The sequence below is a fragment of the Charadrius vociferus genome, unplaced genomic scaffold (assembly GCF_000708025.1).
Source record: "Charadrius vociferus isolate BGI_N301 unplaced genomic scaffold, ASM70802v2 scaffold377, whole genome shotgun sequence".
In the NCBI taxonomy this organism is placed as follows: Eukaryota; Metazoa; Chordata; class Aves; order Charadriiformes; family Charadriidae; genus Charadrius; species Charadrius vociferus.
The window spans coordinates 1058652-1084380 of record NW_009649456.1 but is presented as its reverse complement, the minus strand read 5'-3'; the positions used below and the strand labels follow the sequence as shown (position 1 = coordinate 1084380).

The window sequence follows — 25729 nt, the reverse complement described above, 5'->3', positions numbered from 1 at the left end:
CCATTTGAAATACAAAAAAATGCAATTAAAGAACACATATTTTCTTTAATCTAAGATATCCCTTACAATCATTATTTCTACATGCTCATCTTTCTCTGTATTTGTCAATAATTTCTTGTTCTGAACTGATCTAGAAAAAGGAACTGAACACAGAGGAAGTAATTAAGCAAATGACAGGCCAAAGGAGCAACTTAACTCATAGAAGAAAAGATTCATGGTAACGTAAAGGATATTACAGGGCGGCATGTGTTGCTTCCCAGTCCTTCCAATCCACTGCACCTCCTTTTAGTCTTCTGAATTCAATAAGGAAAGCTACTGTGTGAAAGCGTAACTGGCCAATATTGAACTACCTGTTGTGGTAAGGCTTATGTGCAAAATTTTGAGATGACTGGATGAAAGAAACTATACCAGTATCAATATTATAAGTGAAGACTATAATTTTCAGTTCCCAGCCTTGTGTGTTCATTCTGATATTTGAAGATTCAGATCTGTAAAACTGAACATAGAATCTTTAGAATTCAATATTCTTTCCCCTTTTATGCATAATTTTGGTTAAAAAAAAAATAAGTACCTACACCTCTGTAGTACCATATTCTTTTAAAATATCACACAAATCTGAACTACAGCAAAGTGAAACAACTCAAAAGAGAAAGAGATCTGAAAGAACAAAGTCTTCTTGAAAGCTGCGTGAGTGCATTTTCATTGAAAACTTTTCCTACAGTTTTGGTTTTAAAATATAAACTTAAAACCACACGGCTGTTTTCACTGGGGATTATTGAAGACCTGCATTCCACTCTTCTCATCTGGCACAGTATCATCACATCCAGTGTTCTTGTGACCTACTTCATATCTGTTAAAATGCAGTAAAGATCTCATTTGCAAAACAGGATTTTACACAAATTCTCATGAGCTGGGATTGATTCACTTATTTCTAGCAGAGATCTGAAGGTTTCTTTTTATAATAAGTTCTTCAAGTAGTGAAGAACTTTAAAAGAGAGACTTTTTCTAAGTCCTAAATAAATAAAACTGTGAATAAGTTTTAACAGTAAAGTCTAGTACTGCTCAGTTGCATTTATATTAAGAACTAGATAAAGTCACTTTCTTGTTCTTTTTTTAAACAGAAGCTATTTCTACTTAAAAGATCATTAAAAAAACCCCGTCCTTACACTGAACTTTTACCTACCAAGAAAAACAGCTGTTAAGGTAAGGACAAACATGGGCCTAAGACCTCCATAGCATCCACTTAAGTCCAGAATTAGAAAGAATAATTTGGAAACCATTCACTGCCTTCTTTTTACAGCAGAATTTAAAAATGGGTGCATTTTTCTGCCAAGCCAGAAAAGATATAACTCCATAAATAAATAAAACATTTTATTGTTTCACTCTGGATGTGAAACAGCAAATATTGCTACTAACTTTTAAAAAATACATTTTAAATGAGCATAGCATTCAAGAATACCATCTCATTCTGCAATATTTTTGTAAATAATTGAACTATTGCATGTATAAGTAGCACTGCTACTGGCTGTCAGAATTAAAATATTTCTTAACTGAAAAAGAAGTGATTTCACTTCTGCTAACCATGTAGAGGCAAGAGACAGATGTGTTTTATAAAAGATGACTTGTAATAAATGGAACTTTTAATGTTGAATGCAGTGGGTTGACCTTGGCTGGATGCCAGATGCCCACCAAAGCTGCTCTATCACTCCCCTCCTCAGCTGAACGGGGGAGAGAAAATATAATGAAAGGCTCATGGGTTGAGATAAGGACAGGGAGATCATTTGCCAGTTACCATCACAGGCAAAACAGACTCAACTCGGGGAAATTAATTCAATTTACTGCCAATTAGAAGTCAGAGTAGGGCAATGAGAAATAAAACCAAATATTAAAACACCTTCCCCCTACTTCTCCCTTCTTCCTGGCTTAACTTCACTCCTGATTTCTCTACCTTTTCCCTCCCAGCGGAGCAGGGAGGTGGGGAATGGTCCCCATCAGTTCATTACACATTGTCTCTGTTGCTCCTTCCTCCCTGGGGAGAGGACTCCTCACACTCTTCCCCAGCTCCAGCGTGAGGTCCCTTCCATGGGAGAGAGTTCTGCACAAACTTTCTCCAACATAAATCTTTCCCATGGGCTATAGTTCTTCATGAACTGCTCCAGCATGGGTCCTTTCCTTGGGATGCATTCCTTCAGGAACAGACTGCTTCAAAGTGGGTCCCCATGGGGTCACAAGTCCTGCCAGCAAACCTGCTCCATCATGGGCTCCTCTCTCCTCGGGGCCACAGGTCCTGCCAGGAGCCTGCTCCAGCATGGGCTTCCCACAGGGCCACAGACTCCTTTGGGCATCCACTTGCATTGGCTCTATCAGACATGGGGGAAGATTTTAGCAGCTTCTCACAGAAGCCACCCCTGTAGCTCCCCCTGCCCCCCACAAAAAACCCATGCCGTGCAAACCAAATACGTTGAAATAAAAGCTCAAGTCTCCTGACTTTTGTTCGAGGCAGGTCCTGGTACTGTAAATTATTTTGAGAAAGGCCTTTTCAAATGAACCATGCTATTACAGTAGACCTATTGATAATTACAAAGGCAAACAGTCCCTTCAGGGTTAGGGAAGAATCTAGGCAGACCTGAAGATATGCAGGATGAGGTTAGGCAGAAGAATGGAGCACACGTTTATATGAAAACAAAACATCAAGACAAAACCATTATTAGAAGATCTTCTCAGCAGAGAGTGGAAGTCATGACTTGCTGTTTGTAGTTTGTTGGGTTTTGTTATATGGAGGTTAATTATTGGCTTAGCAAAGTGTGGTCTAGAGGTAAGTGACTAGACTAAAATGCATGTTCATAAGTAACAGTGGGGAATACAGAATATTGTCTGAAACTATTCATACGTGAAGTGTAAAGTTTTCATAAGATTGTGCCCTGGACGACCAGGAGTACTGATCTTTATTTTTCTATGAACAAACACACCAAACGCGTACAGGTGAGTGTGTCTGTGCAGGCATTTGTATAAACAATATGTAAATACAGAAATATTCTGTGAGGGTGATATCAATGTGAACTAATTTCATATAAATTGCAATCTCAGAAGATCAAACTAATGGAGATACCTTGGGAGTTATGTGAAGTCCACTCAACCTGACTGCTCAGTATCCCGCTCACATGTGAGCCAAAGATTAGTGTCATACTATAGTGATTGCTTTAGGTAAAGTTCAGGCAGAATCCTGCAAGTAGAAAAAAGACTTTTGATTCTTACATAGTCTTTCCTTGATCTTGAAACATGAATAAGTTAGGTAAAGTGACAAAATGGCACTAAAGTACATTGTGCTCACCATGTTTTGGGAATGCAAAAGTGCGTGTCAAACCATTATTAATTTCTTAGCACTAACGTCCTATTTCCCTCCCCATTCACATATCCAGTTCACCAGTACTAATGTGGGCAGCCAACACAGCACTGCTAGCTTTATACCAGCTCTACATGTTTACATATAGGCCAATTTGCAGGGACGTTTTTCAAACCTTATTGTGTCAATTTGTCATACTGTATCATGGTGAACTGTAGGGTCAAGACAAGAATGTTTGGTGGCAATAGACATTTTACCAAGGTGATTCAGCATCCAATTCAGGCCCTTTAGGAAGATCTATACCTGTGCACTTGAATGGGTAGATTTTGTCTGAAACTTGGACTTTTGCTGTAATATGCCTCCTTTTTTCTAACCAAGCAGATAATGTATTTAAGGGATAAGAGAATTGTTTCCTATCAAGAGGAAACTGCAGGCAGCAAGATCTCAGTTTTCCCTGGTTTAACTTTAGTATTGGGGCTTTTCTGTTATCATGGTACGGAAAAGGATGTCTGGTAATACAGAACCATCCAGCACTCAGTCTGTAGAGTCCCAGTCATATGGTTCATTGCCTTGCAGTAAGAGATTATTTTAAACATAAAACTGGCTTTTAACTCGAATGAACACTTTTGATGTTTGTATAGGTCCTTCTTAATTCAGACTGTGCTATTCAACCCTGGAAAGGAAGTCTTCTCACTTGTATAACTAATGAGGACTTCCAACTTGCCACTACTTTACCGTGAGTTCATGATCATCAGAATTAACTGGCTCAGTTATTGTCATGAGACTTACTTAACAGTTTAAAAAGTGAAAAGCTTTGTATCTAGATCGTTCTGATACTCAAGGACAAAGTATTTGCTTCCACAGTCTTTATAGGGAATTTTCTTTGAATTTGTGAAACTACAGCATTTTTTTCTTATATGTAATAGCACAAATATTTTCATTCTCATACATCATAGACCTGCTTTCTGTGACAGTTCTTTCAAAGAAGGTTGCTGGGGTGGTGCCATTGCACAAGCGGTGCTCATAAAAGCGCTTAACAAGTAACACCATAATTGTGTTTATGCAAGGAGCTGGATGACAAGGTATGAAATGGCTTTATCTGAATTTGTAGCTAGTGTCTCAGAGGACAGCAGTTTTCATAAAGCCCAGCTATTGCTCACTCTTCCTCTTCACTTGCCCAGCAGGCACATTTCTCCATTTGGAGACTGTCTGCAATGGTTCAGGAAAGAAAAGAAAAGGGCAGCAAGGGATATTATGCATATCTTAATACAGAATACACACCCCAAGGAAGCTGTAGAAAAAAGAAAAAAAAAACAACCTGTTGAAAACTTGGCCCATTTAACTAAGGAAGTTTTATTGTTGATTTTATCAGGTCCAGCAGTCCATCTCTGGCCAAAAGAGAACACAGTGTGTCAGCTCATTTTAGTGGTGGTAAGATATCTTCCCCTAGCTGAAGCTTTATTACTTTTTTAATGGCAATAAACCCCCCACACCCTTAAGTTAAAAATAAAGTTTTCCTACTGTTTCTCTCATGCAGCATTAGTACAAATGGACACAGATATGACCTGTTTGCCCACACTCAAGCCTGGCTCAAGCCCACCCTGACCCACAAGCCATGGTTAGCACAGGTATATAACAAAAGCTAAATCCAAGTCAAAAGCTTTGCTGACAGGCTACAGACCGGGGCTGGCTTGGATCCCGCTTCATGCTTACCTGGATGGTTCAAAAATACAATGGCCTTTGTTTATGTGGATGTACTGCTGCCTGTGTTCCTGTCTTTTTTGACCATAATTTCATTGTAACAGAAACAATGATTTTAAGCTTAGGTGAGTAGGGGCAAGACCTTGTTGAATAACGTCGTTAAGGCAGAATGAGCCTGTTCTTGCCATCAGGCTTTTACAGCATCATTCATGATAATGATTTACCATTTATTTATTTTCCCTTAATCATGGAATGTTCTTGGGAAGAAATTGAAAGGCAGTTTTAACATGAGTTATCTTCATTATCAGTAGCTTGCAAAAACACCATACAAAAAATATTCTGCAGGTTGCTATCCCAGAGAAATGTGACTGAAGGAATAATCTTCTAATAAATTACATCATAAAATCTATATTCAAAAAGTCAGAGGCAGCATCATATGACTACAGCAAACCCTGAGGCTGCCTCAGAAAAGAGGAAAGAGGAAAAATAGAATGCAAGCATAAATATTTAAGCCATGTGCTCACAGCCCTCTGTTGCGTCTGACCTGACACAACATGTTTCTAGAGAAAAGAAGGGGGGACGGGGGCAATTTCATGCATAATCTCTTTTTCTTTCAAAAGGAATAAGTAATAAAGTATGAGATATAGAACAGAGCATGTTCTTAGCCATGTTTCAAGCTTCAAAGCACCTTATTCCTAAACACCACAGCAATATTTTTTATTCATATTTGTAACATCTTGGGGTTTTTTCATTATTTATGAGGCCATGAGACAAAATTATCAGAAAAATATACTGAATATTTTCTGTCTACATTTTTGTATTGATGTTTATGTCCCAACCAGGACTGGTCAGGTGTCACAGAATCTCTCCCATGCATGTTTATTTGGAGTTCTTAAATTGAACAAAGAATTCTGTATTTGACCATGGGTATGTGAAGAAGTGAAAACGCTTAACTAATCTGATGTCTTATGGCATGTGATTAAAATATATTTTCATTAGCGTTGTCTTTTGAAAGTAGATTTTCAAAAGAAAATCTGTTAACACATCTAGTGTTATAGAGAAAACCACCAGCCTTTTGGGAGAAGAAATGAAAAGCATTAAGGCTTTGTTGTTTTGAGAGGGAATGAAAGATGTTCTTATGGCATTGGCATGTACACATCTTTGGGGCAAGTCACAGGAATGTCACAGGTGACTAGATGTTTCTAGTTTCTGGCTGCTTCTCTAGATGCTTCAAGGTCTTTTTTGTTATGTTCACAGGAAAGCTTAATGATGTATTTGGTTCTGTAAAAATTATTAATGATTAATTCCATGTTATGCATTAATGGTTTCCATTTCAAATGCCATCTCTTCATAATTAGAATGACAGTAAGCAACAGAGTGTCAATACCAGGATTTGGTCATTCCCCCCAGAAAAAGACAAACCCATTTTTTGATAGAAAAATCAATGTATGTTTCTTCTTTATTACATATGTTTACTTGTTACTAAATAATACAGAGGACAACACATGTACCCAGTAATATCTTACAAAAACCATCATCTTAAAATTTACCACAGAACTGTGTATGCAGCAGCTCCACAAAATAGAATGGATCTCTTTGGTTTAAGTGATTTTAGTTTTTGCTGACATTACTGTTTTGATTTCCTTGGCAAGTTCTTTCTTCTATGACACAGAACCAAAACAGCACGAAGAATATGGTCTTACTTTAGCTCTTGCTCTTTAATCACTATCTTGAGTGACCACTTGCAGAGGTGAGAGGCTAAACTAAAGCTAAGATTTAGGCTAAATTTCCCAAACAGATACTTTCAAAACTTTTTAATATCTGACTTGAATTTAGGATATGTTTACACAAGATGCTCCAGGCAAATGAGAACTAACTCTCTCCTTGCCTGGAGCTGAAAAAAAGCCGTACGACCACATTTATCGCTGAACTCAGGTTAATGTACCCTGTCTTCCACCTGCCTCTGAACAGATTTTATTAGCTTGATGTTAATGCTGTCACATGGTCATTTTTTTAGCTAGGAGAACAAGAAAAGCAAGTTCACATCTGCTGAGAACATGTTGTATAGATGTATCCATTTACTTCATATTCACATGCAAGACTTCTTTTGTTTTGTTTTATTTTAATGCCTTCCCGTTGGCATCCTGACCATTTATTTCTGAGTCAGTACTCTCCCCTCACCTTGACCTAGTTCTTCTCATTATCCTTCCTAATCCCTTGCTGTCATTTTCTACCAGCCTGTCTTCTAACTACTTCGCTTATTTAGCGGAGGAAAGACGTCCTCAAAGGCAAAACACCAGCGTAGTACTCACTATCTGGGTTTAACCTCTCCAGCTACTGCAGATTTCCTTTTCCACTTTGACCAGGCTGCTTCATACTTCTGTGATTCTTCTTCTTCATCCATAAAATTTGTTTATAGTCATCAGAGGAACCAACTAACCCTTGGCAGTGAGATCCTCTAATCTTTTTTTGAGATAACAAAGTGAAAAAATCAGTAGAAATCTATATTTGGTACAGATGCACAACTTTCTTGGTTTCTGTCAGATTTTCCACCTACTCCATTACATTTGCCTAAGACAGAACTTTTGATCACAAGACCAGTCGCATGTCTAGGATTCCAAACATGACAACCGCATGGCTAGTAGCAAGTGACACTAGAAATGTATTGCTTTACTTAGTCGCTATTAGTAGCCTGTGCTCCTTAGGATAGCTTTGCTGAATTGACCTTCTCTTTAAATGCCTTAGAATTTCTCCCTAAGTGCTTTCCTTCCTAAATACTAACAAAATGTGTGTACCCTTTCACAGTTTGGACTGAACAGATTGGTCCAACAGCCCTGGGTAAGAAGCACAGTGGGCAACTACTGTTGTGCCAGCCCCAGGGAGCCCAGGAAACTGCAAAAAGCTGTGGCAGATTTGTCATCTCGGCGCAGGGTGTGTGTGTGAATGTTTCCCGTATTAATCTAACAACTGCACAAATTTCACACTGAGGTTTCTAATCTTCTGATGATGAATGACTTTGTAAAATTCAATTACTTAAGCTGTGGTTTAAGGAGGTCTCCAAGAAGTCTCTACAGTTGCTTCTGCCAGAGGGGCTGGGAGCATCTGCCTATTCAAAAGAACTTCTTCCACTTACAGCTGAATGTGGTTACACTTTTCAGAACATTTTTAGCAGTTTCCAGTATACGATGGTCTTTATAAATGTCTTAGGTTTCTCTTTTTGTTTGTCTGTTTGTGCTTTTGGTGCAGTTTCAGTGTTTTAATGCTATAATATGGTTAACATAACATCTAAGGAACCTGAAGGTGCACAAGTCCATGGGACCTGATGAGATACATCCGTGGGTACTGAGGGAACTGGCAGATGAATTTGCCAAGCCACTATCCAACATATTTGAGAAGTCATGGCCATCCAGTGAAGTTCCCACAGACTGGAAAAGGGGAAACATAAGGAGTCAACATGCTGGAGGGAACAGATGGAACAGACCTGGACAGGCTTGAGAAGTGGGCCCGTACGAACCTCACAAAATTCAACAAGGCCAAGTGCAAGGTGCTGCACATGGGTCAGGGCAATCCCATGCACAAATACAAGCTGGGTGCAGAATGGGTTGAGAGCAGCCCTGCCAAGAAGAACATGGCAGTGGTGACCGATGAGAAGCTCAACATGACCCCGCAATATGTGATCCCAGCCCAGAAAGCCAACTGGATCCTGGGCTGCATCAAAAGAAGCATGGCCAGCAGGGCGAGGGAGGTGATTCTGCCCCTCTACTCCACTCTCATGAGAACCTACCTGGAGGACTGGATCTAGCTGTGGGGTCCCCAACATAACAAGGACATGGACCTGTTGGAGTGAGCAAGACGAGGGCCATGAGGATGCTGGAGCACCTCTCCTATGAACACAGGCTGAGAGAGTTGGGGCTGTTCAGCCTGGAGAAGAGAAGACTCCAGGGAGACCTTATTATGGCTTTTCAGTACTTACAGGGGCCCTACAGGAAAGATGGGCAGAGACTCTTTATCAGGGAGTGTAGTGATAGGATGAGGGGTAATGGTTTTGAACTGAAAGGGGTAGATTAAGATTAGATATTGGGAAGAAATTCTTTACTGGGAGGGTGGTGAGGCACTGGAACAGGTTGCCCAGAGAAGTTGTGGAGGCCCCATCCCTGGAAGTGTTGGATGGGGCTTTGACCAACCTGGTTTAGTCGTATCCCTGCTCATGGTAGGGGGGTTGGAACTAAATGATCTTTAAGGTCCTTTCCAACTCAAACCTTTCTATGATTCTATGATGGTCCAAAGTAGTGCTTGAAAAGGCAGTTATCAAAGAACAGAGATGAACTTCCAAGGTGCTGGAAAAATTAGAAGCCACAAAGAGGATAGAAACACAGTGTAAACCAATCTGTCACAGGAGATGTTACATCTTATTTACCAGATTTGCAGTGTAATGCAGAGGATTCCTGTCTGGGCTGTTGTAACCTAGCAAGTTACTCTCAGTGATAGCTCCATGGGGAAAAAGATGTCTTTGCAATGCACAGTTTTTGAAACAAGATGAAGTTTGCAGTCACTGTGGTAACTTGAGTGATAAGAGGAAAGTGACATTAGGAGAGGTTATTTTTTGTCTTCACTTTCTCTTCTAGGCTCTTGGGACAGCCTCCTTCTCAGTAAAGTTAAAATGCACTATAATAAGCAGAATACACAGGTCTCTACAAATTCAATTAAAAGCATGTTTGTAAAAGGTCAAACAGCAACTGTGCTTTTAAGTTTTCTAACCACTAAAATCCTAATTTAAAACACCATGAACTCAGTTGCACTCATTCCATTGACTTCGATGAATTTGTGACCAAGCCTTAATTTATATAAATTGAAGTACTTTCTTATGCCCCAGAGCATTATCTAATTTGAGAGGCACTTTCTGAAGAAGGATGTGTTCAAATTCCTCTGAATTGTCAGGTGTTAACTGTTACCAGGATCAGATCTGATGGCTCAATCACTTAATGCTTTGTTGGAAATGCTGATTCAAATCAGAAGGCTTTTTCTACTTGCAAGTTTGATAGAATTGTTGCAGCTGATCTTGTTTTCCATACGCACAACCAGAACCTACGTGCCCACATCTTCAGGAAAAGATGCTCTTTATGTTGGAACTTGATCTATAATTTCCTTGTAAACAAACAACTGATCAGCTGTGTATAAATATATACATATCACACATACACATGTGTGCATTTTACCTTTCTCTGTCTATGCATGAAAACATTGTTCATATCTTTCTGGTTTTGCAGGAATGTGAAGTCCGTATGGCAAATGACATGCTGTATTCATTGGCCATAAAAGGTAGGTCAGACTCCTACTCACAATACATTAAAGTCATTGCAGGGTCCATGTGAGTATAATAGCACAGTATCACATTGACAGAGTAAGATAATGTTAATCATTTTAGTAGCACTGCTAATTAACACATGACTGGATTCAGGAATTAGCAGCATCTAATAATAGCAAAACTAACCATATTGCCTTCCTTCCCAGAGAAGAGTTGGCTTTCTTCCTTTGTTCCTTTCAACAAATCTTAAGTTAAAGTTATAGGAGTTTGTTTCTTTGCAGCCTGTCCCCTCTGCTAAGCAGATTGAAACAGTTCAGAAAATTTAGAAATCAAGTGGGAGGAGTGGCAGGTAAAAATATGCATACAGAGATAATCACATTAACATTTTTCTTCGGTGACCATGCTAAAATAAAGATATTTTAGCACATTCAGCAATTTGGAAGCCTAACATGGGACTGATAGTTTATAGCACCCTAGATGGCAGCGTACAGGAAAATGTTATTCCACGGCACACCAAGGCACTAACTTAATGCCCTTGGGGAATATTAGGTTGCCTGAGAGCAGGCCAAATGGGATGCAGGACATTGTATGACAGCTGCATGTGTTTCATGTGCTGCACCTGACATTTACCCCCATTCACACACACACCCCCCCATGCCCTGTCACACCACAGCTGTAGCAATTTGAAACAGATATGGCTCCGATAAACCACTGGTGCTCTAAAATCACACCACTGAGCCCCTGCAGTTTGTAGCCACTTCAGCCATTGAACTGTGATTGGGTTCAACTGGGTTAGGTATGGGATGGCACAACCGGGAAAGGGAAACTAAATACACCAAGGATCAGGTCTGAAAAAAAGCCACAAGGCAAGAACTGTGGGAAGGGAATAAGAATTTCACAGAGAAATCAAGTGAGGTCTGAAAACAAGCAATTGGGAAAAAAACCTACAAAGAGCAGAAAGTGACAGAAAATGGAAAAAAGAGCAGTGCGAGGGAATTAAGGGGACAGAGACAAAACTAAGACAGAAATGCAAAGTCAAATGTGGGTAGAAGGGGGAACAGAAGAATCCGGAAATGATGCACAAAAGCAGTTGGTTAAAAATCAGTCTTTCAATATCTTTTGATTTAAAGAAGACAAAAAAACCCCTCAAAAGAAGTTTATTATTTTTCTACAAAAAGAAAAGGAAAAAGGAAAGAGAAAAAGGAACAGTAAGAAAGAAAAGTAATAAAGAAAAAGAAAAAAGAAAAGAAAAAGAGAAGAAACAAAAGAGAAAAAGGAAGAGAGAAGTTTTAGTCCTTACAACCCTATTATGTATAAGAACTATACCATCCCTATAACTTCTCTAGTAAGCCTCACCAAAAGAAAGATAGGAATACAGCAACAATGAAACAATAAGAAAATCATACAGAGGCTACAAATGTGTCAAAAAACACCAGTAATCTGCAATGCTCCCCAAAGCATGTTGTGGGATGGATCTCCACTGCACTAGGAACAAAAACCTGGAGGTGCAGAGGCTACAGCCCTTCTGCAGTTCCGGGATTTCCCCAGTAACTGCAATGAGAAGCCATAGCCTGTCCCTTCAGACTGAAAAAAGGAGCTAAAGGAATACTGCACAAGGTAAAATCTTGCCTCCATCACTTTTTCTTCAGCCTAGTGTTAATGCTCTTGTACTCCAAAAGGACACAAAGACCTTCATCTGGTACCTTTCTGTGTTTTCCAAACACTGTGGCACATGCCAAAATTGTGACAAGTGATTACCTCAGAATGATCTATCCTTTCCCAGATGGATGGGGAATAAGCTAATTTGCTATGGGGAAAACTGTCCTTTCCAGATCTCCAAACTGGCAACAAGGCTTGGCAACACCAGAGGTGCAGGAATTAACGAAAGACAGGGGATAAAATAGGACAACAGTACAGCCTCAAGTTAGCAAACAAAATCAACGAGTGCAACAGGAGCCTGTAATGTGGTATCGGCATGGTTTCCACCGGCCATTGGATCAAAACATGTTATATCCTTCCACTGCAGGTGGAAAGTACACTCTGTACTTCCAGGTCCATCAAGGCTGGTAGATGTGCTAGCGAGGTGAGAAAACAAGCTCCTTAACAACGGGGGACACAGTGTGCTGCATTGTGTTCCCCCCTTAAAATGCATACAGAAAAGTAAGCCTCAAAGAAAAGAAACATAAAGGCTAACATAATTTGTTAAATACTTTTGTGGTTTTTACCCAAACTTTACCCAAACATGCCAGAGGTGAGAATTACAATTTCATTTCTCCATCTGGAGATAGTTAGATTTGCTGAGCTCTGTAAAAGCTGAAATAGTTATTATACTTTTACTCCTACTGAAAAGACAAGTAAATCGCAGTGGCTTGACAGTTACGCAGCAGGTATAGGGGTGTGGTGGGCAGGCCTGGGTCTCTGCTTGGGTCCTTTGCATGGAGGAGGGTCTGTGAGCATAATGTACTTGCTCAAACATTATTTATTTCCCTGAGAGATTTCTAATAAAGGTACAGATGGTGAGAGTGATAGGAAAAAGATCCCTTGGCATAAACTCAGCAAGACTGTGTTTAACACCCTGTTTGCAAGGTGAAATGAAGCCAGCACTTGTGTGCCTGGAGGAAACCCTTCAAACTTGCCAGAAACGTAAAGCCTGCTTTAAAAAGCATCAGCTCAGAAGAGAAATTATGACAGTGAAAAGGATTCTGTCATGTCTACACAGAGTGAAATAGTGATTGAAGCTTTCATAGTGTTTGGGTGTTCAGACTGTGCTCTCCACCCCTCCTCAAACAGGTTTTCTGCCCTGTAGGGATTCTTCAATGTCTAAAAAGTGTTGATCCAGCCATGGATCCTTCTCTCTATGGCCACATGGACAAAGGCTCCTTGTCTATCAGGGTGCCTCTTTCCATGAAACTTGCACGGAGTTCACATATTTGCACCATTTCCTCTCTGTCAAACTTGCTTAGCAATACCCAGTAAGCTTCCAAGTTAGCTGAGAAAAGGGGCACACACACATACACCCCCCTTACAGTAAGTACGGTTGTATAAACCTTGTTTTCTTACAAAAACAGAGTAGATGTGGAACACCTCCCTGGAGGTGTTCAAGGCTGGTGTTCAAGGATGGGGTTCAAGGATGGGGGTTTGAGCAATCTGGTCTAGTGGGAGGTGTCCCTGCCTATGGCAGGGGGTTTGGAACTAGATGATCCTCAAGGTCCCTTCTGACCTAAACCATTCTATGACTCTATGATCTACCACTTTTGTTTCCTTATACACTGTATATACAAAGAGGGGCAATTTAGCCCAGTACTGTTGTCCAAGACACTGACAGAGACTAGCTCCTGCTGTAAGCTGGTGAGAGTTAGACACCTCTCTGTTACATATGCACTTACTTACAAATCTCTTCCTTTCTCAAATAGGGAGCGTAATATAATTTGATTACATTAAGGAAATTATGAACGTAGGTCTACGTGGCAGGTGAATTAAAAAATAAACCACTTAACCCTGAATTCATGGAACTCCAAAATTACAAAAGGGTCACAAAGCCGACCAAAGCACAGCACAATGTGCGATTAGATGTGGAAACAGACAAAATCAAAAACCCATTCACATCTAGCCCAGTTCATGCAGACTTTAAGAGAAGCAGCACCTCTCCTTGCTCCCAAATAATGTTTCTACCACAGCACTGGTAAGCATGATGGGCTTTCAAATGTCCTTGCTTAACCAGATGTCACAGCGTTATGTACTCTTCCTGCCTCCCAGCAGATTAATAAAGTAGATTTTTAGTGAAAATATTTCTTTTAGAAGAAAAGTTTTGGAGCTATATTTTCCCTGTTATTTTTAGATGAGCATTTCTTGACAGAGTAGTGGTAGACTACTTCAAAGCAATCAAAGATAAGATGTCTTCATGTGCTCAGGTATCCACACTAGAACTAAGCACTGTGTATTGCTGTATAAATGGATTAATAACTCAAAAAATTACATTGTAATGAAAAGTCACCTTTTTAGGTATCTCAAAACAATTTGTGGTGAATTACACCTCAAAAATATACGAGAAATTCAGTGTCACTAAACTATGACATACAGATGAAAAATTAACACCCGTGAAGCGAAGAATAGGAGGATAATTGGAAAACTCTGAGCACTCTATCACCTGCCTGCTACTCTGCAAACAAACGCCAGTACTGTGAGGAAAATTAATAACATAACAACAGGCTTTTCTCTTTCATACCGTGTGTCAGATTGCTTTAGAGTTTTAATTCTCCTGACTGAAAACATCTTTCAAAGAAACTTTAGAAAAACTTCTCTCCTTGCTGACACATTTTTGTAATAATTTTAGTTTTCATTGAAAAAAAGAAGAAAACAGCAAAAAGCACAGTTTTCTTAGTTCCTGGCATCTGTGTTTAACTCAACTGACAATATAACTCACTTAATGCATTCAGATAATGAATACAGAATGAAAACATATAAGCAATGCTTTTTATTTAAATAGTGAAGCTAAGCATTTCACAGATTCAACTTCATACAATAAAGGAGAAGGATCCTGAGGTAGTTAAATGGGAAACCCTTATCAAATTTAGCAGTGGACTATCAAACTATTGTATTTCTTTACTTTCTTCTGAAGTGTCACTAGATTCTTAAGAGGTTTGTGAGTTGATCAGTCAAAAAGAAAAAAAAAATTGCTACCATTTACAAACCTAAGCTCAATAGGAAATGAAGAAACCTTTAGCAGTGTAATTCTGATCTAAAACATAGCAGTTCCTACCCTGCTCAGCTGAGTCATTTCACTTAGAGTAGGAACAAACTAACTTTTTCTGAGGATTTACAGAAGTATATCTTGAGCGAAGATTGGTTCTTTGGCCAGAGAAATAGGGGCTTCCGTAAAAATGCTTATGAAAATAAAAAAAAATAATTAATTGAAGTCTTCCAGTCTTCTCTGGCACTCCAGCCTTGCTGCTGCCCCTTGATGATGTCCTTTCTCTCTCCCCACAGATCAGAAAAGGACCAGACTTCTAAGTAACCACTCAGATACCTAAAGTCAGGCAAGAGCCTGTAGTAGAGATTCATACTGCTCTACCAGGAAGAATTAATTAGATCGTGTTTGGCAGCTTTGTGTGTGAATTAGTGTATAGTCAATCACTGATACACAGCAACCCTAGACTGTGGCACATGCCGGCAGCAGGAAGTACTGCCCAGCTCTCACACCCTAGAACTGCCCTGCCAGCTCCTGCAAGAACAAGACCCAGAAAGCATTATTTTTCCCCAACATTCCTCTTTTTCTGTGGAAGAGAAACCCAAATACCAATTTCTGGTTCCAGTGCAATCATTTATGAATTGTCCCGATACGCTGTGGAAATCCTGACCGTCCATGTGTCTTGAGGAAAGAAGTGGGGTCCATCCATGCTATGGGACCAGAAATTGTAACACCAGTGATGTGTGATACATATGATCCCTATGAAGCTGCCCCTCTGAAACTCACCTTTTCGAGCATGGTGTATTTTCTCAGAAACAGCAATTTGTAAGCAGGAGGAGAATGTCCCAGCATAGAGTTGAAACCGAGGGCTCCCAGCCTGAAACCCACCCCACCCCCTCCCTGTGAAATCAAGACTTCAGACACTCTAGGATGATTAGTTTTGTGTAGTTAGCAGGTACTATACAGGTCAACCCCAAAAGCATGAAAAATCCTTTACCAATGTTAGGAAAAAAGGATCAAAATTAGAAACTGCATGTGGGAACAGGGCACTGATGCTCCAGCCTCTCTGTCTGATACGGGGAGATCCTGGCATGCTAGCAATTGTGCACAGACTGGGGATCCAGCCACTGCAGCCAAAGGTAAAGGGTAAAAGAGATATATTTCGATGTGTAAACCAGTCGTTTGCTTTTTACGTGTCATTATCTCACCTCCTCAACAGCAACTTGCTCCTCCACTTCATGATGCAATCATTAGGGACAGTATGACTTCCAGCTATCATGGCAGGTGAAAAGTTGTTTTGCAAGCTGCACAAAAACACAAAAACAGGCAACAGACCTATATAATTACCATGACCCAACCCACATCCATTAAGGCATCAAAACAATGAAACAAATTTGGCTTTCTTTTAGTCAAATTAAATCTGTTTATAGAATAAATTACCCAAAAAGAAATGCAAGAGTAAATAATTTTAAAATCTTTGATATGCTAAATAATAAACATTGTAGTAATTACTGTTCAGTGCCATCAAAACAATGGCTACAAAAAATATCCCTCAGACACACCTTTTTTTATATGCTACGTACTCCTCAGATGTTCTCATTTAGAAAGCAGTTTGAAAGTTTAGCCTCTTTTTTGCAGCTGAACACATATATGAAATGTTCAAACAAGGGCATATTTACTGATCAATGATTTATCAGTAGGCAGGACAGTGGGAGGAAGTATACAATATTTAACTTTCCACCTGAGTCTGAGTGTGGACTAGGAATCGCAACTTGGTTAAATCACTATTTCTGATGAAATGATCTAATAAGCTCATTCTGGTTTTGTTCTTCAAGAAGACTTCTTACAGCAGTATGCAGTAGCATGAGATGGGCTAACAGGCACAGGGATGAGGGAGGCTCAGTTACAACTCAGGGGGGGTCAAAGGGAAGATTTCCACTTTTTCTGCTCATCGCAGTGCTTTGCTTTCCATGCTGTTCCTTGACCTTATCTCTAGCTTGTACCCAGCCTGTAAATTGACCTGTCCAGGCAAGCTCCTATGCCTAGGCAAAACCCTTTTGAAGCCCAGGCAGATATGCATATGTGGAAGCAGTTATCAGGATATAAGTTTAAGGGAAATACAGGTGGCAGCGGCAGATCTACAATTATATGACAACTGGAGAACACCTGTGATGCATATCAGAACCTGCAGTTCTACTTGAAATTGCCCTGTGACAGTTCCTTAGATTTAGCAATAAAATTGCAATAAAAAGCGAGAAAGACAGAGAGGAAGCTATGGTGAAGTGAAGAGAGAATTTACTCCAGGAAGCCAAACGTGAAGCTGAATTGCAGCACAGTCAGATGCAGAATTCCCTGCCCTGGGTGTGGGTTGTCTGAGTTCAAAGCAACAAGAAGGCTTCCATGACTGTTTTTTTCTGATGGGGAATGCTACCATATACTAGATCTTAGCTAATAAATCTCACCTACTGAAGATCATACATATAATTTCTTCGTAGACAGTCATAGTCTGCTTTTGCTCTCTTTTTTCCCCTACTTTAATGCCTTTCTCCTATCCAGTCTACTGTCTCTTTCTCCTGTCTTCCTGATTTGCTTTAACAGCCTTTGAGCACAATGAGGCTGTGCCTGTAACAGGAACTTTTGGAGACAAAGCAGTACAAGCAGGAAAAACCTGTAATAACATAATTTTTTCAATAACCCCAGTGAATTGCTGTGATAAACACATCCAGATTGTGCTTACCTCCTCAAAGGGGTGTAGCTCCAGGAAAGCTAGTTCAACCGTTTTAGTATAAAACCAACATGACTACATAAAGAATCTCAGCCATAATGCCCAGTCTGTCTCAAACCTGTTTGTAAAGCCTATTTTGTATTTAACTGAAAGGGATTCTCTGCTCATACTGTCATTACTGCTTTCTGATTAAATATGATCCATTGCATGTCCTTGCTACATTTTAATAGTAAGAAATATTATGAGCACATGGGTTTTGGCAGTGTATCATTTCGGCAAAATAAAGAGGAGAGCCCCAGTTCCAGTGGTCACTTGGAACTTACCCTGGAGTTCTGGGAATGAATCCAGAACCGTCATCAAGCTTTCACCCAAAGTGTCCAGGTAGAAACAGATAAAATGTCAGTTCAGACAACAGCTGATTATTTTTTTTTTTTTTTTTAATAGCTTACATTTGCAGACAACAGCAAACTGCAGACATTTTAGAGAATAGCAAAAAGGACAAAAGCTTTGGAAAATTATAATAAGAAGTTATTCTAGGGAACAGAATCTGAGTTATCCAAAACCAAAAAGATGGAATGGAAATACATTAATCTCTTCTATGGACATATAAAGATGCTAGCAAGGAATCTGGGATTGGGACTGCATCTCTTAATGAGAATAGAAGTATGGGATTTAGGTTAGATATGGATGAGACTGAAAATATGAGTTATTCAATGGAGCAAGTTGCTGATGGAGGCTGCAAAATTTCTGTCTCTGCCTATATTCAAGGTTATACATGAAACTCATCAATTAAAAAATGTTTAAGAACAATTAAACAAATCCTGGATGACCACTCCAGGTCTGCTCCTTACAAAGATTTTATGGGCTATTTCAACAGAATGAACTACTTTTGTTTACTTTGTTGCATAGAAAGCATTAACATTCATTGCTTCTCTGATGTTCACAAACAGGGAAAGACTGTCTTCTGAAGTTCACTACCAATCTGTCCAGGTGAGTGGAGTAGAACAAACAGGACTTGCAATATATGGAGAAGAGATAAACTAAAGAAATTCTAAATGGGGGTTGCACAATATATCATTCATCTTTTTAAATCATAGAGTAGCTCACAGCACAAGACTGAGGTACTCTACAGTAGAAAATTGTTTCAGTCTTTACTGAAAATACCTCATTTGGCCAAACAGGAACAGAAAGACAAGAAACAGCAGCAGCAGCACTCAAAATTGTTTTGAATGCAGCTATGTGATTTCTGTCACCTTCTGGCCCATTTTAGACTTTTCAGCCCCTGAGGCATTGATCTAAAACATTGTGGCTCATTTTTGCCTGAAAGGTTAGCCAGTATCTGGGCCCTCACAGGTTGTTTCTCTGAAGAGGAGATGGCAGTCAGTTTTATTCAGTTTTGTTCATTTACAAGGAATGTACACAATGCCTGCTTCTGTAACCACGGTAGGCTCAAACAAGAGAAGAATCCAAAGGCTGTCATTCTAGTTCAGAGGCCCCCTGACATCTTTCTTTCTTTTGGCTTTCTATGAGGGCCATGCTAGTTGTTCTCTTGCTCTCCTCTGGTTTTCTCTGGCTTCTTTTCCCACCCACAGCCAGACAGCTGCTGCTTATGCTATCTCCAATGCTCTGGGGCTTGCTTTCAGTCCAGCCTGTGGGCACAGTTTCCACAGACTTAATTATTGCTAAAAAAAGGGTCATTTAGTTGTTTCCCCATTTAATCTCAATGGCAGTTGTCCCACATACCTATCAGGCCCAGAACTCACCAGTCTGAAATTTGTACAGATTAAGCCTCTCTTGGTGTATCTACTTCCATCAAGTTACCACAGCACTTGTTCAAAATTATGTCCAACCTCACCACTCTACTTCAAACATACATTGCTTGAATACTACAAAACACATCCTGTAGGATTTGTGTAAGCGTACTCAGACACATAGCCACCAGCACTTCCATGACATATCATATCCATCATTCGCTAGACTGCACTTACACTGCATGCAGGACTGACTAAAATCAATGTGCAAAGCAACCACAGTTTAGAGAAGCCTCTGCTGATTCCCCATGATGTTAATTCATTGCTAAGCTGCTGGAAAGACATTAGTCAGCTGTGAAAAGGACCACTTTCCCCCCAGCCCTCCCATTCAAAGTCTCTGCAACTAGGACAAACAGAGCACCTAGACCGTGAAGTTTCCAGACTTGCCTGCAGGAGCCCTGTGTTGGGTGGAAAGCTTTCATCACACCCCTACCATTGACTTAAGAACTTGCTTTTTGCTTTATGAACAACAAAATTATTATAATGAATTGTGGAATCACAATCATCCTTCCTACCACAGAGGGCTTTTGGCCACAGAATTCATCCTTTCAGTATACCTCTGTACTGTTTTGAGGCCCAAACCACAACAACCTTTTACAATAATTCATCCTCATGATCTAAGAATGATCTGGGTGATGATCTGAGAAGTCAACTCTCATCAGATCTCAGAAAACTGCAACTCACAAAACACTGCAAAGTCATGATTAGACTTGCCTCCTAAAGTGCTGCCGATAGCTGGTCATATTAACACGGGATTTGATGCTCTCAGACATTAACATTCCCAACCTGCTCCTTTGCTACCAGACTCAGTATCCCAAGATAAAGAGATTATCTTGTAAGTTTAACCTAGTTTCCTTCATACCTGTTATGCTAGCCCTACAGAAATAATGTTTCTCTGTCATTCAGATAATTTTATTCTATTTTGGAAGGGACTCTACTATATAAATCTAAGTATTTACACACTACCTATAGAAAACAATTTAAAAGTCAGGACATTATCTCTATCTTGGTGTCTCACAGATATTGATTGTTTTGGCCCACTAGGTCTTTAAAAATCTCATGACTTGAGGTTTTTTTTTTTCCAAACTCCACCTGGTTATCCTTCTCTGTCCCTAATCATCCTACTGAAAGTCACTCAGTCTTTTCCCATCCACTGTCATCTAATTCTGAAAAAAAATTTCTTATGTTTCTCCCTTGCTGCAAGAACAATCCTTGTATAGTTCAAGACCTAAATATGACCAGCTATGTCACTAGGTCCCCATTCAAATCCTACCCAATATGCAAAGTCTGTACTGCTTTTGTAAAAAATGGCATCTACTCAGTGAACAGGACAGATACCTGCAATCACAGATACCCACGACCTCCAGCGGCAGCACCTTTAAGTGCCACATTCCAGCCACTTACAACAGCTCTTGAGACAACCCCCCTATTCCTATCTGAAGCAGCTGCAAGCTTACTTCTAAATTAAACACCTGTCAAAAGTCTTTATCATGCCTAGGTTCATATGGAAAAACATTGCAAGCCTTGGATGTTGCAGGACCCTAACGTTTAATAGCAAGAAACCAAAACCCTTCCCAGGAGCATCTTCTAAAAAAGGGAATCAACCAAATTCTATTCAAATGCCAACTGGTATTTTAGAGCTCGTTCTGAGCTCACTGGAGGTTGGCATTCCTCCTTTAAATTTCTAGCTTTGCCTTGCAGGTTCAATCTTCTGCTACCCATAGCAGACATCTCTCCAACAGCTGCCAAACAGTTTGTATCAGGTGTTGGGAAAACATATTTCGGCACTTCATTTGGCAGAATTATGCTGCTGTTTCCATAAGTGGGTTCCAATCATACATCTTCTCACACCAAAAGACTGTTTGAAAGTCTCCAAAAATAAATGACAGAACTAGATGCACTGAAATAAATATTTTTTTCTTATCTGACAGTAGCTGATGTTCTGACATGCCTTGCCTGCCTCCATTTTATAGCCTGTGCTCAGGTGTCAATGTCAGCTCTGAATTCTCTGGTGGCAATGGGACTTTGATCAGAATTACATATTTGTAGTCCACTAGAAGAAGGACACTCAGGACGTGTGTCTGTAGAGACACCAGCTCTGGTATGCTATGTCACTTTGGTGACAATAATTAACCACTCTCATCAGGACTAATTATCTTGGATTCACCTCCACAGGAGGTGGCTACACTGCTTCTGGTTGTCAAATTGGCCCACCTCCCACTACCTTGTGCCCTTCAGGTTCATGCCTGGCCTCAGAAAACTCTGACTCCCAAACTGCCTGTCTTCACACGCATCAGCTGCCAGACTTACAGCTAGACCAACTATTTCAGACGCCTCCACCTAATGTAAAAAAACTCCTCAGTTTTAAGCTTTCCTTTAACCTTTCTCCTTTTATTTCTCATTTTATTTTATTTCTCCTGTTAGTTATTACCAAAGGGCACTAGGAGTAGCTCTAATGCACGTATATCAGTGTAACTGAAGAGGAAATAAAGCTCTTCAAGGAAAAATGTGTGTTGCCTAGGTCTGTGTGCAATAAACGGTGTCCTAAATTTTAAAACCAGAGCCCTTAGCAGCTGCCAATACAGACACTGAGCATTGGGATTTCTATAAAGAGTAATGTGGGTAAAACAGTAACAATACTTAGGACAGTGGTGGTAGTAGTAATGCAGGGATGAAGGATACTCAACTTCCACCTTGACTATGAGAACATCACACTTTCCTTTGTATTTCTTGTCATTTCTTCCTTTCTTTTTTTTTTTTTTCAGTGTCATTTAGGAATGTATAAAATTGCATTTTACTAAAATATTTTCTATAAACTCTGCTAAGGCACATGGAAAACAAGGAGGTGATTGGTGACAGCCAACATGCCTTCACTAAAAGCAAATCATGTCTGACAAACTTGGTGGCCTTCTATGATGGGGTTACAGCATTGGTGGATAAGAGAAGACCAACTGACATCATCTACCTGGACTTGTGCAAAGCATTTGATACTGTCCCACATGACAACCTGGTCTCTAAATTGGAAAGACATGGATTTGATGGGTGGACCATTCGGTGGATTAAGGAATTGGCTGGATGGTCACACTCAAAGGGTTGCGGTCAATGGCTTGATTTCCAAGTGGACACCAGTGACAAAGAGAATTCCTCATGGAGTTGATATTGGGACAAGCGCTAACATTTTTGTCATCTTTGTCAGCGACATGGATCAGCAAGTTTGCCGATGACACCAAGCTGTGTGGTGTGGTCTAAATGCTAGAAGGAAGAGATGCCATCCAGAGGGACCTGGACAGGCTTGAGAGGTGGGCCTGTACTAACCTTGAGAGGTGGGCCCATACGAACTTTATGACATTCAGCAAGGCCAAGTGCAAGGTCTCACATGTGGGTCAGGGCAACACAAAGCACAAATACAGGCTGGGCAGAGAATGGATTGAGAACAGCCCAGAGTAGGAGGACATGGGGGCGCTGGTGTATGAGAAGCTCAACATGAGCCAGCAATGTGCACTCACAGCTCAGAAAGCCAACTGGATCCTGGGCTGCATCAAAAGAAGTGAGGCCAGCAGGCTGAGAGAGGTGATTCTGCCCCTCTACTCCACTCCCATGAGACCCCACCTGGAGTACTGCATCCAACTCTGGGGCCCTCAACATAAGGACAGGGACCTGTTGGAGTGGGTCCAGAGGAGGGCCATGAAGATGATCAGAGGGCTGGAACACCTCTCCTATGAACACAGGCTGAGAGAGTTGGGGCTGTTCGGCCTGGAGAAGAGAAGAGTCCAGGGAGACCTTATTGCAGCCTTTCAGCGCCTACAGGAGGCCTACAGGAAAGGTGGGGTGGGACCCTTTATCAGGGAGTTTAGCCATAGGATGAGGAGTAATGGTTTTAAACTGAAAGAGGGTAGATTAAGATTAGATATTGGGAAGGAATTCTCTATTGTGAAGGCGGTGAGGCACTGGAACAGGTTGCCCAGAGAAGTTGCGGAGGGCCCATCCCTGGAAGTGTTCAGGGCCAGGCTGGATGAGGCTTTGAGCAACCTGGTCTAGTGGAAGGTATCCCTGCCCACGGCAGGGAGGTTGGAACTAGATGATCTTTAAGGTCCCTTCCAACCCAAACCATTCTATTATTCTATGTCTTAACAGAACCTTAGCAGTTCTCTCGTTTTCTGCCTAGTATTTGATCTCTTTCTTTTGCCTTCCTCCCCCATTTTTGCCTTCTAAAGAGCAGGAAAACTATCATCTTCTGCATGTTGGGATGGTGTTGGTGTGACAGTGCATCTGTACAGATAAAATGTGTTGGGGACATGTCTCAGGGGGATATTCCAAACATCAGTTCCTGCTTGGAAAGCACTTTAGATATCTGTGGTATAGACGTGAAACACCATTTCTGTTAAAATCAGATGATCAGAGGCACTTATTAGAGGCACCTGCTAACAATGAACATCAGTGTAAACGTATAGAGATACCAGATTGCTAGGTAATTGATATAAGACAGGTCACGTCTGAAAAGTTATGAAAGAGAAGAGCCTGCTATTCTTTGTGCTTTTTTTGCCCTTCCCCACCAGTTATTCAGCACTTGAAAAAACTGCTTTGGAAATAATAATGCCTCTTGGTGTCAAACCAAGCTTGGGAATCTGACAAAAGTTAGAGGTGAGGAGACATTTCCCTCACCAGGACCCTTGCCTTGATAACAGAGGAAAGGTCTCTTTCAGACCCTACTCAAAGTGTTTATTTAATGACCGTATTTTTTTAAGATTGGAAAAGCTGACTTCTCAGATACATTGACTAATGTTTACTGAAAGAAAAGGGCTTTGCCCTGCTAAATTATATTTGCTGTGTTGGCACTTACTCAACAAAGAAGAAGAATGGTAAAGAGCTGGAATCGCATCAGAAAACAACCTCTAAGGCCAGCTTTCTGGGATTGCTTTGAACTCTCACTCATCATTATTTTATGCACCCAATCTCCTTTGTGCTTATTTAAGGTGGGTAAGAAACAACATGAGTCTTGCCTTTAGGATTTTTAATCAAAGCTGCAACTTTCCTGATTGCAACAGTGGATTTTCAAGCTCCAAAGAGATTGTATAAATTAAAATCCCATGTTTCTGTGAGCTATGAATGGAGCTGTTTGAAATGCTCTCACCAAGAAGAGCCTGCTTCCACTGTCAGAAAGGGGAAGGAAGTTTCAGGAGCTCTAAGCTCCCACTGCCCCACACAGTGATCTGTGACTGACAGACCACCACAGGCTGTGGGTGCAGACTTGTGAACAGACTGAGGACTGCCTCCCTTCTGGATTAGGGCCTCACCCAAAGCATCTTGAAGCCCTTAAGAAACTTCCAACGGTTTTCTTCAGATCCATCTACTGCTGGAGTGAGGAAGGGAGAACTCAGTGACACATGCAGCAGAGAAGGCAAAGGACTGGACATTCTAAGATGTACCTACCCAGGGCGCAACATAGCCCCTAGGCCCCCAAAACATCAGAGGCACATCTGCTCCCCCAAAATACCATGTAGCAAATTCAGGGGTGAAAACATAAAGAGCCGGAGAAACATCAGGTTGGATCCATTGCTTTTCTAGTAATCCAACCAAGACTTTTGCAGCCACAAGACCAAGTTTGTAAGTTTTTTCCCCCTGTCTGTTCGCCCGCCTTCCCAGTTTCTACATTCTGCCTCTGCATTTGTGAGGTCAGATTTCCAGATAGATGTTGTATATGGACTTGTCACTGTTGTTCCTACAGGGGCCGACAGCCTGTGAACTGGGTGCCCAACATAAAGAGAAGCCAACTAGCAGGTGCGAAGAGAAAAGAGATGGTGGGCAGCCTCACAAGGGGGAAACCCAAACCCGGGGGTGGTGGAGGCTATGCTGTGTGTGCAGCTTGTCAAGTGAGCTCTTTGGGTAAGTACAGAGCTATTGGCGGCGGGGAGCCGGGAGGTGTGCGGAGGATGGGCACTCAGCCACGGCAGGGACGAGGGGTGGGTTTCAGGCCGGGTGTTGGTGGCAGGGGACCAAGGGCCGGGGTCGCGCCGATGGTGTGGGTACGGGTCAGGTGAGTGCCCGGCCGGGAAGGGAGTGGAGGGGCAGGCGGAGGAGCACCCCTGGGCAGGGGGGGCTGCCCGTGCTCCCCACCTTCTCCCCACCTCAGGGTTACCACGGGGTTTTTCCTGTTCTG

The 25729-nt window shown here is 41.0% G+C and overlaps 1 protein-coding gene across 1 annotated transcript in view; it reads left to right on the top strand.

The window, feature by feature from the left end:
* RGMB (repulsive guidance molecule family member b) overlaps positions 1 to 25729 on the top strand; it is a 98396-nt gene that overhangs the window by 54115 nt on the left and 18552 nt on the right. Inside the window, exon 2 of the mRNA XM_009889712.1 lies at positions 25298 to 25606. Within this exon, the coding sequence (XP_009888014.1) occupies positions 25298 to 25606 (309 nt within the window). The remainder of the gene's footprint in view (positions 1 to 25297; positions 25607 to 25729) is intronic.